Raw genomic sequence first — 18,481 nt, forward strand, 5'->3', positions numbered from 1 at the left:
GCAAATTAGAGAATGAGTTTCAAATCCATTCTCACGATAGTCGGCTCTACGTAATTGGAACGGATCCGGATTTTTCCGGTCAACGACTGTCAACTCGGCAGGATTCTGCCACCACAACAACAACAGCAATGAGTTTCATATAGTTTTGTGTCACAAAATATTTATATTGAGCCAATATAGGTCTTAAATTAAACCTACTTTTGAAAAAATCCATCATAGCTAGGATCTCCAAAAACGTAATCCTTTAAAATCAAAATCGACTTGCAACTCCAAACAAATTCGCCACTTTAACTCCTGAAACTCGCATTCTAGACCACCTTTTAAAAATCCAGTAAGCGGATGAGCAGGTCCTTGCGTCATAAGATAATAAAAGTCCAACTAAGCGTGTGTATCCACAGCTTAAGCACTGGTCACCAAATAAAATATTTCACTTAGAAAAATTTTACAAACTCATGAAGAAATTTTGGCAACCCTGCTCTCGACTTCCTATGCCCGTTTAGTGGTGGTTGCTCCAGCCTATGTTTATCAGTGTTCACGTGTTATTGTTGTGGGAATATTATTGTTACTTGAACGACTTGTAAACACACGGAACGCGCACGAAGGGTTGAACCGCTATAAAGTTGTTTTCTGTTTTGTTTTTTTTTTTTGTTTTTGCGCATGCTGCAGCACGCTGCGGAGTATACTCAGCGCTGACAATTGACAATGCCAATGGGCGCCCAAAAAGAGAGTCGCACGGCCGACTTTTATATGTGCGCTTGTGGATAACGGTGTTGGCAGTGAAATGTTATGATTTCATCGTCTGCAAATTCACATGTGAACTGACAGCGAACGTTGACGGTTGTGCATGCGAGTCAAAACGTTAAGTAACGGTATACAAAAACGAAAAAAAACACACATACAAAAAATACAAATAAATAGTTGCAGTGAGCTTGAAAGTAAAAAGAATATAAAATAAATACATACATACATACATACATAGAAAGTGAGTGCCGCAAGAGTGTTGCCACACGTGTTGAAACGCTGCAGTGATCAGCAGTGAAAGTGCAAAATGTGCGTGAAAGCTCAAGCTTTTTACTAAAACAAATATAATCGTTAAATGCGGTTAAAACGAGTGTGATTACAACAACAAAAATCGAAAAAAAATTGTACATAAGACATAACGGTGTCTTAATCGAGAGCAAAGTTGCAAACGCTGTTAGACAATGCTTGAATTCTATCCAATGCCCACAAACTTGAGTCGTGGCGCTGGCTTTTATTCACACCATCATCAGAATCATGGCGGTACGCGTACATTTGCTAATGCGCCCAATTCGGTCGGCAGCGCAATTAATGCAACTGTATTGAATAATAGTGGCAACTGTGGACAGCAGCAACAACAACAACAACAACAACAACAACAGCAACAGCAGCAAGCAGCAACAACAACACCAGCATCAGCAGCAACAGCAACAACAACTACAACAACATCAAGTGCAACAACAGCAACAACAATTAACTGCCTCACCGACGCATGCAACATGCGCTCCACTTAATCGCAGCAACAGCAGTACACCAACAACAGCGGCCACTTCGACACCCGCTACACCAACTGCAACCGTTTCCGCAACTGCAACAGCAGGCGCGTCCGTCGCGTCACCGCACCGCGGCGATCCGTCAGCAAAGGCGGCTTTTAACATAGCCGCAAGCGAAAAAGCCACTGCGGCAGCCCCCGAAGTCAATTCCAGTGCAACACTTGCAAGCGCCATACCCGCGTGTCCCGCCGCCGTCGCCGCCGTCGCCGCCACTTCCACGGCACACATTTTAATGATACCCACTTCAATTTCAACATCGTGTTCGTCATCACCTTCGTCGTCGTCATCCTTAATGACGGTGTCCGCCTCCGTTATGGCTCCAGCACCGGCCGCTTTATTGCCGACGGCGTCGGCGACGACGACACCATCTCTTTCCGAGCTGTCTGCGGGCTGTAATGGTCGAACAGGTATAATAAATACTAGATAAGCGTTTTCGTAAAGTTTTGAATAATTTTGCGCAACAACAGCAACAAATTGCAATTGTGAAAAGTGTTAAAGGCAAGCGTTTTTGGGCAATTATCGCGTGTCGAGACATTCGCAAGCCATTTGAGCCATTCGTTAGGTTCCCCGCTAAGGTGTGCAACTTCGTGGAAATTGCGTTAAAATGTTGAGAATAGCTTTGTCATACTTTAAAAATAGTCAAGGTTAAAGTTGCACATACACATACATACATACATATGTACATATGTATATACAGAGGTGTGTCTACGTTTTGTTTATCGCAGGGATATAGGGCAGTCATAGCTTTGTGTGAGTCGTCGCATTAGCTTTACGAAGAGGTGTGATTAATTTGGGTTCGTTAGAGCCAAATTTCAGATTTCTTGCCTTTTTTGTACTTTGTGACGTTACTGAGATGTACATTTTAGAAGTGATTTAAATTAAATAAGCGTTTTCTGTGGCTCGGATCAAGAGGTTTGAGTACTAAACAAATTTTAGACGTGTTGAAGGTTCGTGCAATATTAAAAAAAATAATAAGAATTCTTTGGAAAATTATTAATATAACTGTCCCAGCGATCAAGTGAACCTTTTCTGCATTCGCGGTTTCGGATATCATTCCTCAATTTCATGACATGAAGTACTGAAAGTATAATTAGATATTGAAAGCTTCTTTCCACTTTATTGGCTTACAGTCGGAGATTGACTGCTTTAGAACTATCGAAATAACGATTTACCAAATTTCGGAAGTTAGTAGTTATTGTAACGTGTCTGCTTTATAAAAGTATTATTGTTGAAGTGAAATTGTTTAGCCAAAGTTCATTCAACAAAGACGTGTGATTCAAAGGTTGAAATAACAACCGAATGGACTCAAATTCACAAAAAAGCGTAAATTTTTTTATGGACTAAAGTGCATTAAGCTGGCGAATATGACTTTTCCTAAGGAAATTAAATTGTTTTTAATTAAACGTGGAGTAGAAACGATACAATTAACTTCTGAATATAACATCATTCAAACGGCCTGCACGACTTCTTTTGCAGGAACGAATTCGATGAACCCAATTTTCGTGTACTTTTTCTACTAAATCAAGTTGTGCGCCATGAATAGCACGTTCAATATTGACTTCTAAGGCTTGAAGAGAGTCTGGTTTATTGCTAAAGACCAATGACTGTAAAAAAAAACACACAAAAGTAGTCTAATGGTGCTAAATCACTTATTCTTTGAGCTCATTCAATGTCACAATTTTTTGAAATAAACGAATTTGCAAATTTTTTTCGCAGTAATTCGGTTGTTGCACGTTCTGTGTGGCACGTAGCCCCATCTTGTTAGAACTACGAGAACTACTCCAATTACGGTCATAAAAAGTTGGTTATCATCTTGGATCTATACCGCTCACCATTTACAGCAACGGTGTCACGAGCTTCATTTCGAAAAAAAGAACGGAACGATGACTCCAACAGACCAAAAACCAGATCAAACTGTCAATTTAGGTGAATGTAATGGTTGTTCATGAATAATTTGTGGATTCTTCTTCTTCGTACCAGAATCGAGAGTTTTCTATATACCGACCACTCAGTTAAAAGTGAGACACATCGGAGCAGGTGATTTTCTTAAAAAATCGTTATCGTTTTCAAGTTGTTTCAAGACAAAATCAGCAAATTCATAACGTTTACGGTGGTCCAATGGCATAAAATGGCAAAAACATACAAAAGTTTGCAATTGAAGAAAGATTATTTTGATAATAATAACTGAATAATTTGTAAAAGTTGTTCTTGAGTAAGTATATCTTTTCATTATGAAATTCTGAACATTGCGATATATCGGCTTCCGGCACTAAAAAGGTTAAAATGTCCTGATATTGAATTTGAATTGGTGGTGGCTTGACCATTACACACCTTAATTACAATACAAAAATCCTACGATTGTCAAAGATATCGGATAAAACGACACAGAAGATTTAAAAATTTTAAATTTTATTACAAAACTAAAAGAAGAGATGCAAAACAAACAACGTAAAACCTTTTATAAGTTCTTTCTAGTTGATATAAGACTAATTCAGGTCCGAATTCTTGTCAAATAAAAATGTTTTCTCTACAAGGACAGGATTCTGATCGATCCTTTTTTATGGCAGCTATATGCTTTTGAATTCCTACAAATGAATAGCACAATTGCAAAATTTCAGATCCCTATCTCAAAAACTGAAACTGAAACTGATTTAATGAACAATTCTGGTATGTACTTGTATCATATCCGTCACTAGGAGATTAATTTTATTTTTAGTTAGTTTAAAAAAAAATCATTTTGTAAATTGTGCATCAAAATACGAAAAGTCAAACATTGGAACCGACGGTTATTTGCTTATACAAAACTTAAAAAATGCATAGATATTACATATTTACACAAATTTTCAGATTAAACATTTGTTGTTTTAGTAGGAAAAAAGGTTTGAAATGTAGTATTAGGCTAGCGTTGAAGCGTTTGAAAACGTAAAAAAGTAAAAAAAATAATCTTAAAAGCTAGAAACCCATTGGAAAGGGGATATAAAATAACAAAAATGTAGGCAAAAATAATTTACGGGCGAGAAGAGAAGAGCGAGTCGTTGGAACTTGAAGCGTTGAAATTGGTTTACCGCGATTTCCGGCAAAACTACGACATCTATGGAAAAAAATTCGTTGACAAAGTTGTAGAGCATTAGAAGTTGTATAAATTTTACTTGCATACTTTTTCACATAACCTCAAAAAACACAAAAAACGCTTGTACGTATCACCTAAAACTAATCGAGATAGATATAGGTTTATATACATATATGTAAATGATCAGGATGACGAGAAAAGTTAAAATCCGGTTGACTGTCTGTCCGTCCGTCCGTGCAAGCAGTAACTTGAGTAAAAATTGAGATATCGTGATGAAACTTAGTATGTGGGTTCCTTAGTACAAGAAAATTTTCGAGTTCATAGATGGGTATAATCGTACCACTGCCACGCCCATAAATCGCCTTTAACCGAAAACATATACTCCCCATATAACGGTACTGTTAGAAACTACTAAAAGCGCGATAAATCAAAAACTAAATACGCCAGAAACATTAAATTTAACCGCCGAGATGATATGAGAGAGTTTTATGGGAGCTGGTGTGACAATTGGACAATGGGCGTGCCACCGCCCACTTTTTGGTGAAACCCCATAACTCGGGACCCAACCAAACGATTTCGACAAAATTTAGTACGTGACATTTTTCTTGCAATTTTATGTCACATTGTGAAAATGGACGAAACTGGACAACAATCACGCCTACTTTCCATATAGCACAATTTTAAATTCCATTTGATTATTTCACCTTCCAGTCAACAAATCAGGACGTAATTAATACTGCGCGTTTAAATTTTGCACTAATAATTCCTTTAAAGTATGTACATGTGCCACTTTATGAACAAAAATTGTTTAAATCCAATAAAAACTGTTCAAGCCTCTAGATACCGAATATTTAGACCCAGGTTGACTTTTAATCGAAAATGTCGGTCAATGTGTAATATAAGTATGTACATATATAACTGAAATTAAGTGATAATCCTTCTCTTATAATGGTATGTCTGTATGTCAAAAAACGGTTGAATCGGACCAATACTTCCCTTAGCCCCCATATACGTCATATAAAGATTTTCGAAATTCCGGGTGACTTTGTACCGCATATGCATATCGGCCAATATGTGAGTTATCCCAATGAAAATAAAAGAGCGTGTTTTACACATAACAGTATATTTGTGCCTAAAATAGATAAATTTGAGCGAAAACTTGGTCTAGCCTCTCCATATGTAATAACAGGATTTTCGAACATCCGGCTGACTTTACTCTAAATGATTGGTTTTACACCTTAAAGTATTTCCCTGACTTTGATTTTTTTTTTTGCAAGTTGCAAGAGTATAAATGTTGCATCCGAAATTAGCCTTCCTTACTTTTAATTTTTAATTTAAATTTTTAATTTTTTTAACCTCATTTTGTCATTATTTGAAAAGGACCTAATTTTTATTAAAAAATTCTCAATACCAACATTCTCTTAATTTGATGGGCTTTGTATGCGTTGAAATGTATATTTTCTGATAATATATGTAGAAATTCACACTACTATGGCAAAATAAGACCCCACTAAACTATTCAAAATAGCTTTTTTATTTCAAATCCTGCTATTTTTTATTTTTTATTGCGCAATATTTTTTTTATTGCACAATAATTTTTTTTTTCAATTTTAAATCTGAATTTTTTTTAGAATTATTGACATATTACTATACCTTTTTCAGTTTGGTTTACTTTTTTCTTCTGGTTGTTTATTTTTTGTTGTTGTTTTTATTGTTTTAACTGTTCTTTAAATATTTTGTTTAATTATAAACTTGCTTCGCTATACTTCACAGTTGAACAATATGTAAAATCTTGAAATTTCATACAAATCAATTAAATTTTGATTCCAAATGAATTTCTTAACGAATAAACTGCATGCCTTGCTAATACAAAGTGTGTGAAAAATAGTGAATTATTCTGCATTAAACACTTAAATAAGACTCTAAAATTTTTGCTTACCTTTTAGCTTTAAATTCGGACATAAAATAAATATATTTATATAAGCAAGTTTCTTTAAATGCGCACTGGCTTTTAATTTTCTTCTAACCCAGTCCACAAGTCAAGCAACTTCAGCTAACACAGTTATGTATTTATATAAACATACATATTTTTATTTATTTATTGCAAGCAAAATAAAGGCAAAGCAACAAACACACACGCACGACAAATTGTCGGCGACTATTTGAAGGCAAAACCCTAAAGCAAACACACGCACACATGCAAAGTCCACAACAGCAGACCCAGCAGCCCACGCACCTACGCGTATGCTACACAATTAGTGCCTTTTATAAGCATGTCTGTGTGTGTGTGTGCCTGTGTAGGTGCAATGCCCGCCGCTTGCCTCGTTCGGAATGCGATGCATGTAAGTTGACCACGAAATTATGCCGGCAATGAACCTGAAAAGCGCACACACCAATTATATAACGCAGCGATTGGATGGCCACTAAAAATTTGCATGCGTCCATCAGCACAAACACACAAGCACATACAAATACATGCACATAAATACCTGCTTAAGCCATCATGAAGCGCCATTTCGTGCATTTCAAGCACAGCAAATTCTTCACACACACACACACGCGCGCACATATATGTACATACATACAAACAAATAGCCTGTAGATCCACTCATTCTTGGGTTGATAACAGATGCCACTTCGAATTTTTGAAATAAACACACATTTTTCTTACTAAATTTCATGCGCATAAACTCCTAGAATTTTGCAAAATTCGCAAACAATGTGAGAATGTCGAGAAACGCCTCAAGTCTACTAAATACTACAACATCGCTGATAAATGTGTGTGTGTGTGTCGCAATGCATGTCTAAACTAGTAAATATTGTACAAACGCTCATTTAAATGCATATTATTAGAATATATATGTGAGCCTTGTACATTTCTAAATATATGTGTGTGTATCTTGTATAAATGTATGTGTATATGTATGTGTGTTTTGAGCTGCTTTCACTGCACTTTGGCTTAACGGTATGTCGCAACGCTGTGCTCAACCACAAATATTTCTGTTGACATGTGTGCATGCGAGCGACAAGCCGTCGCCAAATGCAACTCTGCGTTGTGGGCGTTCGACTTCACCTTCCAACGGTTAGGATACCGTTAGATGAAATGTTTTGTGCACTCCAACCAACCATTGATGTCCCGAACTAAATGAGGCTCAAGTAATATTCGCTATAATTTTGGAGTGAGTTCCAAGGCAGTTGCTCTTGAAGACTTGAAATGGTGTTGAGTGGAAATTTAGAGTATTTTAAACTGGAAATTTAGAGTACTTTAAATTTATAGAAAAATGTAAATACAATTTATAATTTTTTTTTTTTTGAATTTTGAGTATATGAGACTCGTTAAATTAGAGCGCAGCTCTCCTAGAATAAAAACTGTTACTCTCTCAAAGCCTTTTTGATCCAGCATAAGTAAGATGATTACCAAAGGCTCCTCTAACCTTCTTTGAAAGAAAACTACCGTCACTAGATTTGAGTTTAACAAGTCAAAGCTCTTTGGAATTTCAAGAGATGCAACTGAAATTTAACTCCAGTTCCTTTTTTTGGCTGCTGTACTGAAGTTAATGAAGTGCTAAGTTCAGAAAAAGTTAATTTGAAGGATTATAACATTTGAAAGTCAGAAAAAAACATTATTTTTTGGGAATTTTTGTTGAAAAGGCATTTCAAATTATGAATATGTTAATTTACGAAATTAAATGTACTTTAATAATCGGTGATTCGTTCCGAAAAGTTGTGGCTCTCTTTGATTCCGTAGTCGACCTCTAGGAGGACCTCCACAACGTTCCCAGACAGCCGGGTTTACGTAACTGGAACGCACCCATATTTTTTATCCGGCGAGAACTGTCAACTCGGCAGAATTCTGCCGCTATAACAACAACAACAACTGGACCTTCGAAAACGGTGTCTAGTGGCGATTTTACAAGTCAAGATTATTTCAAACTTCCAAAAAAATATTACTGGTATAATACATGGGTGAATATAGTTAACAATCGAAGGACTAGTCAAAATTTTGATTTTTTATGAGAGACGGATTTCCAAAAAAGGCGTTTTTTGTTAAAAACAAATTTACGTATAGAGTGGCTCAAAAAAAGTTCTTATGAAAAATCTTATTTTTCGATTATTACCTGACAAATATATTCAAAGGAGGTCGTGTGTAGATTTCAAGTCGACCGGTATAGACGTTTCGGAGAATATTTTCGGACCGACTCTGGAAGCAACGATGCGAGAAAAACGTCAAGTTTTGATAGACGTAACGGGTACATAGCGGATACATAACTTAGATAATCTAAATTTTGAAGCTGACAGTCTGTTATCATTTTCATTGTTGAATCATTGTCTGGAGTCATAATCGAAAAATCATTCTAAATATTTGTATTTTTAATCAAACTTCAACTTATTTTTTTATTTATAATGAACTTTAGTGAACCAAATTATGTACCATTTTGGACAAGCAATTTTCACAGGCCAACTTACACCTAAGGGGAGTTCGCCAACTTTACACCATTAAGGGAGTTCTGCATTGACCACGATTTTTTCAAAACTTTAGAGACATTATTCCATCAGTGTAAAACTTTTCTGGTTTCTCGGCGAAAAACTGTGACAAGTAATTTTCACAGGCTTCTTTTGAAGCCAACTTTATTCCATTAACGGAGTTCTGCATTGTCCAAAACAAATGGTAGTCCAATGGTGCAAGATCAGGGCTATTTGGTGGATGCATCAAAACTTTCCAGCCAAGCTCGCCCAGTTTTTGCGAGTCATCAAACATATAATCAGTGGTCTAGCGTTGTCCTGGTGGAAGGTGAAGCCCTTTCTGTTGATCAGTTCTGGCCGTTTCTTTCGATTGCTTGCTTCAATCTCATTAATTGTTGTCAGTAAAATGTAGAATCAATCGTTCGACCAGGTTGGAGCAGCTATTCGTGATTAATTCCTTTCCAATCCCACCAAACACACAGCTTTGCGGCCATTTGTTGAGCTTCACCACGCTTGGACAACAAACATCGAACTTCTTTTGGTAGCCAGTCTTTTTTAAATGATTCAAAACCGTTTGATTATGGGTGCCGTGGCTGCTTATGCGACGGTCCTGGTCAATATTTTCTATAATTTCACCGACTTTTTCAACGATAGGTTAACCAGAGCGAGGTGCATCTTTCACTTCAAATTCCTAGAACGGAATACGAAAAGACTTTTTTGACTACCCAATATATTGATTTTTATCTCCCAAGATGTAACTTCTCTTACTCGTTTTTTAATGGTACAATTTTCCATTTAAAAAAACAATCAGATTGGATTGAATATATACCATAATATATAGTGCTTTGAAATGAAATTAATCTTCAAAAAAAAAAAAAACCTGTCAGCTGACTCAGACTTAAACTGTAGCAAAACTGATTGGTTAAGTCAATGAATTCTTATTGCAGATGATTTGAAATCCCCTAGTTCGACTAGACAGTAGACCCAAGAGACCCATTGATACCAATGTTTAAATTATTGCAGATTACATTTCCACCTGGTCAAACAAAATTTCACTAGTTTGTGGGCAAAATATTCAAAGATAAGTTAGAGCCTTCTAATAGAGATAGAATAGAATAGTATTTATTTTAGAAATATTTTGAAAATATTAGACAGAGTATTCTCACCCATAGTTAATACTCGACCCAATTATTATATTGTTGTTGAAGTGACAGAAAATATCACTGAGGTTATGTGAAGAAATGTTGCAGGGTCCATTTCGGATACGTAAACCCAATTGTTGTGGAAATGTACCCAAATATTATCGACTTTCTCGGTTTTATTATTTTTAATAGTATTACTATGAGCAGAAAATAGTAAGACTTTGTTCATAAGTTTAAAATTCTTAATTTATTCTTCAAAATCTATATCTTCTTATTGGAGCCAAGACTTGTGCCATAGTTTTTCCAATCCTCGAAATAGTTATCAATTTCCGGAATAGCCTTCAATGGGGGTAGCAATTAATGATTAATGACTTCAATTGACTCAAAAAGTACTCTCCGGGGTGATCGTTTGAGTTTGTGATCCAGAAGTCACACAGCGTTAAATAGTATAGGAATACGGTGATTGCGACACGATATTGGTTGAAAATTTTGCGAAAAACTCACGAAGAATTAATGCAGTATGTGACAGCGCATAATTGTGTTGCAAACACCAAGAGTCGTCGGCCCATAATTCTATTCTCTTTTTGAGAATAGCTTCGCGCAAAAGACGCATAACACACAAATAGTGTTCCTTTTTGACAGTTAGAAGGAATTCAGAGAGCACCACAGCTCAATAATCGAAAAACTGTCATAACCTTGACAGGCTCACCTTTGCCACGATATTCGGCCGATTGATCGTATGTTTCCGGGTCTAACTTACGACCCGATTCTCAATCATCAGTTACTTTTATGGACGTGTTCGTCTTCAGTTAATAATCATTGCATTTTTTGCTTTAAATTCGGTCACAATCGTGGCTCGATGCGATGGTGCATTATCATCGTGTAAAATACATGAATTGTTCTCCCGCAATTCCGGCGGTTTTCGACGGATGTTTTCAAATAAAATTCCGTATTGACCGTCTGTCCCTCCGGAACAAATTCATAAGTCTTTTACAATAAAAATACCACAACTTTTGAACCAGTTAGGAAACATTTTTTATATCATGGATTCTCGTAGAGCAGACAATTTTTTTCAAAAATCCACCACAATGGAGTTTTTTTTTTCAATTCAAAAATTATTATAGTTAAAATTTTTGAAAAGTGCTTACCCATGCCTTTGAACATTTTTCTAACATTTTTACTTCATATATACATATGTAGTTTCATTTTAACCCATAAATTCGATAAGTCAGCTTTTTGACACGTCCTAATAAACAGGTTTGTATTTATAGAACGCGAAATAGCAGTGTCATTTATTAAACAGCAGTCAACTTACAACCAACCAAACCCACACACATACATACATATACTTACATATTTGTGTAAGGATATTAGCACGTTTGTAACATATTTGTATTGACTGTTTCGAAATCATACTCATTGCCCCATCGCTTGTCCTTAGTCAGTCAAATCATGGATAGATAAGCAATTTATCATAATTCGAGTGCCTAACTGTCATGCTGTCAATCGACAGTATTTATTTTGTTTCTCTTTGTTTTTGTTCCTTTTTTATGCGTTTATTATTTGTTCGAATATCGCAGATAACCTGTTATCAAACAGCTAATGTGTCTCTAAATAGGCGCTCTGTGGCAGATATTGGATACAATTTTCAACATTTGACACGCAACAAAGAACCCTAAGCGCTCGAATGGATAGCGGCACACAGATACTCATAACTATACAGTTGTATGCGTATATGTCAGTGTGTACTGTGTGATTATTAGAAGGGGTTATATTCACTTGAGTTTACAAAAATCGAATTTATTTTTTGCATAGACACATACATACATATATATATATACATATGGTAGCTTTTCATATGTATGTATATTTGAAAATATATCCCGAAATTTTGAAGTTTTCGCCACAAATAGTTTCGGAGATATAAACGTACTAATTTGTAAGAATTTTTTAATTTAGTGTAATCGGCTCCCAAGAAGAATACGTGTCTGATCCTCACACCTCATATCAGATCAGTTTGATCACGGCGTCGCCAAACCGAACTCTGGCGGCACCTTCTCTGTCCATATACCGGCGAGGGAGTTGTGGGTGAGAAGAAGCCGTTGTAGGAGAGAGACAGTGAGTTTCTTTACGGATGGATCAAAGCTTGAGTGAAGGGGGTTTACTGTCTGGAGCGCTCTATCAACTCCAGTTCTGACTATTGCAGTGTTTTCCAAGCCGAGGTTTCAGACATTAAGATATCAGTAGAGTTACTGCTCCAGAGTGCAGCCTCCGTCAGAGGAGTGACCATCCACTCATATAACAGGGCGGCCATATAGCCTTGAACTCATTAACAGTGCGTAGAGGGCAGGTCAAGGAGTGCCAAACCTCGCTAGCAACAGCATCAAGTGACTTTATGATAAGGCTGGTATGGGTGCCAGGCCTTAGTGAAATTGCAGAAATTATAAAGCTAGAACCGCTATCAGTACAATGGGAGCGGGTCGGTGCTCCCGTATGCTCTTATGTTCTACTACTAGATAGCGGGGCTTCGCGTGAGCTTAGCCAAAACTTCCTTCTTGACTGTCCCGCGTTTGGGAGGTCTAGACTTAAACACTTGGGCGCGCATAATTTATAAGTTCGAACACAGGAGTTCTTCTTTTCTATGGCTTTACAAAGGACTACATATAGTAGTCCACGTGCTATCTCTCTAGATCAGCCATTAAACCTAAACTAATCTAACCTAATGGGCCCTCAAAAGCCGTCAGTGAGCAAAATTTCTTTTTACCGATCGATTTAAAGATTTGCACACGATTTTCTTAGACATATTCGTAAAGTAGTGATCGAAGCAATGCAATTTTTGTTAGAAATTTCAACTATTGGAACCAATCTAAAGTCAAAATTTTGACTAGTCCTGTGATAATTATCTGTGTTCATCTATTGTAATGATGATTTTTTGTTTTTTTTTGGTTTTTGGATTTGAGTTATTTATAAGCCGAAAAATCTTCTATGCGGTGCGACACTTTTTCAGAGGTTGCCTGTAGATCGACTACGGAATCAAGGCAATTAAAACTTTTTCAAAATGAATCGCTGATTATAAAGTATTGGTCATTCGAATCAAATCAGAACTTCACACCGAGAATTTGCGATCACATTTATTTACGAGTATGAAAGACTTTGAAATATGAAATATTGAACAAAACCATACATCAGATGTCATGATTCACATAAACAACTTTAAACCAACACATTTTTATAAAATAACATAGAAGATAGAAGAAGTTTTGATGTGAAAAGAAATATATTTGCCGAAAGAAAGCGCCTTGATACAGTTACATAGTCAAAGTTTCATAGAAAATATACAAATTCATGCTTTTATTGAGCTCATGCTTCGAATCTTCTGCAATCTTTCTACTAAGTCATGATTTCAAACCTCAAAAAGTGTCAAAGAATTAAGTTCCAATCATAATTCTATAATTCTCTAAACCTTACGAAATCAATGAGATACAAACAGGAGAGAAAACACGCTGAAAGAATGTGCTTAGGGACAATTGAGCTGAGAAATGAGTGGATCATGTCTTTTAAAGTTAAAATCTAAAAGGTTAAGAATCAAAACACCCATTTGACAATATACTGTGCCCAAAAAATAAGGTGACATTTGAATTTAAACTGCGCGCGTCGAAGGATTTGGAGAATTATTTTTTTTTTAGGTTGGTAGAACTGTCAGTCACATTTAAGTCAAATTTCATGTCAAAATATTCATTAGTGTTTGAGATACGTGTCGTTTTGTGAGCTGCTAAAAGTGAGTTTTTCGTTTTTTGCGATGTCGAAATTTGTTGAGCAAAGAATTTGCATAAAATTTTATTTACAGAATCAATTTTCTGCTGCGGATACATTGAGGATGGTGCAAAAAGCCTTTGGTGATGAGGCTATGTCTAAAAAAATGTTTACAAGTGTTATAGTGAGTTCCAAGCCGGCCGTGAACGTGTCGAAGACGAAGAGCGTCCAGGGCGACCATCAACCTCAACCGACGAAGCTCACGTTCAACAAATCAAAGATTTGGTGTTGAAAAACCGTCGATTAACAATTAGAGATTTTGCTGATAAAGTTGGCATATCGGAAGGCTCAGCCAATACCATTTTGAAGGATGTTTTGGGCATCAAGCGCGTCAAATCTCGGCTGGTACCGAAAACATTGAATTTTTTGGAAAAAATGCGTCGCGTTGAAGTGTGTGAAACGATGCTTTCCGACTACTAGGGTGTCATGAAACGCATTATAACTGGCGATGAGACTTGGATCTATGCTTACGACCCCGAAACAACCGATCAATCGAGCGAATATCGTGCCAAAAGAGAGCCGAGAGCAAAAAAATCGCGCCAAAGTCGCTCAAAAATCAAGGTCATGTTGACTGTTTTCTTCGATTATCGTGGTGTTGTGCATTATGAATTCCTTCCAACCGGTCAAACAGTCAACAAGGAATATTATTTGAACGTTATGCGTCGTTTGCGTAACGCTATCCGCCTAAAAAGGCCGGAATTGTGGAAAGACAATTCTTGGTTTTTACACCACGATAATGCACCATCTCATACTGCCCTCGTAATTCGTGATCATTTCGCCAAAAACTCAACCCATATCGTTCCGCAATCACCATATTCACCTGATCTGGCGCCGTGCGACTTCTGGCTGTTCACCAAGCTCACAAGACCGCTCCGGGGACACAGCTTTTATACGAGAGAGGAGATTCAAGCCGCAGCGAAGACGGAACTGAAGGCCATCCCGGAAAGTGACTACAACCAGTGTTTCGAAGATTGGAAAATCCGTTGGCATAAGTGCATTGCATCGGGAGGGGATTACTTTGAAGGGAATGAAATTGATTTGGAAGAATAAATAAAGAATTTTCAAAATAAATACAATTTCACCTTATTTTTTAGGTATTTAGATAGCTTATTAACTCCGAAAAAAACTCCGAAGTGATTTTGCAACAATCATCATCAAATCTATTGGACATGTAATGTATTTGATTATTTTTTCTCGTGGAAATCTTTTGATTTTGAGCGGTGGTCCCGCTTCTATTCAGGACTTGCAGTAAAACATCATTCGCTAGTCGAAATGCTTGAACGAGTCATCGAAAATTGGACTCAACGGATGGACGTAAGAAACCTCGAATTGAATCACCCTTTATATAGACACATGCAATTTAGCTACAAACCTGCGCCGGATGCATCCAGAACTTATAGATTTATAGATAATGATAATCAAGTGCAATATATATTTATATATATAATAGTATAAATATATATGCACGTATATATTTATATATTTATTGCATTTATTTATATGATATTTTTATGCATTTTCCATTGATACAATTCTTCGTATTCGTTTAGGGTCTTTGTGAAATTCAATAGTATTATCTCAATCAATAAATGAGTTAGTAAATAAATATACTCAAATATACACATACATATGTATGTATGTATATATATAAATTGTATTATCTGTTTGATATCGCTTTATCGCTTATTCAGAGATAGAAAGGATTAAAGGTTACTTTGTTTACAAAAATCTAATTTACGGTAGTCAAGTTCGTATTTAGGATAAGTTCACAAAAAGTTTTTTGAAGTCGGTCATAATGTTACAATCAATAAGGAATGCTAGAGAGCCATGAAATAAGACTTTTCGGGTCTGAATTGAAGCATGTTAATGTGAGCGACCTTTGGTTCCCACAAAGCGGCTCTACATGCACCACAGCCAACGAAACAATCAATTTATTAAAGGAAAATTTGGTAACCCTATTACCTCGCGTCGTGGGTCTTGTGCGTGGCTTTCAAGATCGTGCGATGTAACACCATTGGAGTATTTTTGTGAGGTTATGTGAATTCGCTTGTCCACGCAGTAAAGCCTGAGGCTATTGACGTCTGGGAGTAGAATATTCGGCGCGTTATTGCTGACATATAACTTCAAATGCTGCAGAAAGTGGTTGAAAGGTGGGCTTCTCTATTTGAGCAAAGTAGAGAGGTCAACAGTTCTAGGTGATAGAATCAAAATAGACGAATTGTCATAAGGTAGGGCTAGTTAAGGATTAATAAATCTAAAACAGCTTCAGATGTCTCTGATAAAATCCTTACCAGATGCTCAAATATTGGAAGAACTTATTTGTGATGAAATCGTTGAAAATTGTATCAGATTTTATTAAAAAATAATGCAAGTTCTTCAGACGCCGAATTCTTTTGTTGCTAAAGTTGCTTTAGTCTACGAACTAACCTCAAATATTTGCCAACTTTCTTGTAGTTTTGCACTAAAATCATAAAATATAAACCACACATCTTCTTTATTTGCAGAAGTTGGACAGGTGAAGTGCGAGAAGAATTACGAAATATGCGAAGGTTGCGGGCAAAAGATACACGATCGTTATCTCATGAATGTTGGCGAATCGAACTGGCACGAACACTGTCTATCTTGTTGTTATTGTGGAATACAGTTGTTCAATACCTGCTACGTGCGCAATTCAAAGCTTTATTGTAAACTCGATTACGAACGGTAGGTAAAATTCCGAGAAACGCCAAAGTAGAAACCAAAAATGGACGAAATTAATCAAAAATAAACCAAATTGTATTTTTTAGATTATTCAGCATCAAATGCACCGGCTGTTGTCATCCGATTCTGCCACATGAGATGGTCATGCGACCGATACCCGCTTTCATTTACCACCTGCCTTGTTTCATCTGCTACATCTGCCGACTGCCACTGCAGAAAGGCGAACAATTTCTGCTGCGCGACGGCCAGCTCTTCTGCTGTCGACACGATCTCGAGAAAGAGCTTTACTTGGCAACAGCACAGCATTGTGGTTTCGTCGGACTGGACGATGATGATTTGATGCGTCCGCGTGATGGACGACGCGGCCCGAAGCGACCACGCACCATATTGACATCACAGCAGCGCAAGCAATTCAAAGCGTCCTTCGATCAATCGCCCAAGCCGTGCCGCAAGGTGCGCGAGGCGCTCGCAAAAGACACCGGACTGTCGGTGCGCGTGGTGCAGGTGTGGTTTCAGAATCAGCGCGCCAAAATGAAGAAAATACAACGGAAGGCGAAAAATGGCGGTGGCAATGGTGGTGCGGTGAGCTCGCGCAGCGGTGATGAGAAGGATATGGGTAAGGACGACAAGGACATAAAGCAGGAATGTGGCATAGCAGGTGTAGATGGCGCTTATTTGAGTTTAGGCGACAGCGGTTTCGGCAGTCAACCGCTGAATCCGAATCTGCCCTTCTCGCCCGATGGTGTGTAGCGTGAAATTCTCCATTTGTAATCATACCCAATATTTATTTTCCCTTTTTTTCTTGCCTGCAGATTACCCGCATAATTCGAATGATAGTTTTTGTAGCTCCGATTTGTCCTTGGACGGCAGCAATTTCGATCAACTGGACGATGACACCGATTCGTTGTCACTCAACAATCTGGAGCTGCAGTCCACCGGCTCCTCGGGTAATCAACACTCCAATCCACACGACATCATCGCCAATCTCAGCACGAGTCTCGTCAATCCGATTGACAAGCTGTACTTGATGCAGAATTCTTACTTTAATGTAGAGCAATAAACCAAATTGACCGTTATGGAATAGAGGATACGAATTTATTAGTATTAAGCTACATGTCAAGTGAGGGTGGGGACTTGTTGTGTTGGTGAAGCAGGCACCATGTATGTATATGTGAGTTGAGCGGACTTTGTTGCACGTCCCAGGGGTAAAAAAAAACCAACAACACAAAAACAATAACAAAAACCTAATGAAAAACTAAGCGGCAATTAATTATTTATATGTACTATATACATACATACATACATACATACAACGGTATGTTTAAGTTAATACCCAACAAACCAAAATAATTAGGCAGATTCTGGCATGTTGCATACACCTGTAGTAACAACATTTGTGATTTAAAATTTAAATTTTATCTAAAACAGATCTTATTATTGTTAGTTTTAAATAAATAAAACAAAAAATATAATAATAAAATAAAATAAAATAAATTTAAAAAGTTATTACAAAACAGTATAACTATATCTTCTTTCCGAGGGATGAAATATAAATTATGAATGTGGTAAGAAGGTCCTAGAGAGTGCCATAGCAATCGCTGAACTGCAAGAGAACACTCAAAAATATATACTGTGTGATCAAATTTGACGCGGCCCGACAAAAAACGGTCATTTGGTATGAGTCTAGCATTGACACGGCTCATAAACAAAACTTTAACCAA

At 37.0% G+C, this 18,481-nt stretch overlaps 1 protein-coding gene across 1 annotated transcript; it reads left to right on the plus strand.

Moving 5' to 3' along the window:
• Positions 1-781: 781 nt before the first annotated feature.
• LOC126762667 (LIM homeobox transcription factor 1-beta) lies at positions 782-18,255 on the plus strand. The gene is made up of 5 exons (XM_050479577.1): positions 782-1,415; positions 1,447-1,978; positions 16,565-16,763; positions 16,847-17,502; positions 17,573-18,255. The coding sequence occupies exons 1-5, from the start codon at positions 1,203-1,205 to the stop codon at positions 17,818-17,820; spliced, it is 1,848 nt and encodes a 615-aa protein (XP_050335534.1). The 5' UTR covers positions 782-1,202; the 3' UTR covers positions 17,821-18,255.
• The last annotated feature ends 226 nt before the right edge of the window (positions 18,256-18,481 follow it).

This window comes from Bactrocera neohumeralis, chromosome 6 (genome assembly GCF_024586455.1).
Source record: "Bactrocera neohumeralis isolate Rockhampton chromosome 6, APGP_CSIRO_Bneo_wtdbg2-racon-allhic-juicebox.fasta_v2, whole genome shotgun sequence".
In the NCBI taxonomy this organism is placed as follows: Eukaryota; Metazoa; Arthropoda; class Insecta; order Diptera; family Tephritidae; genus Bactrocera; species Bactrocera neohumeralis.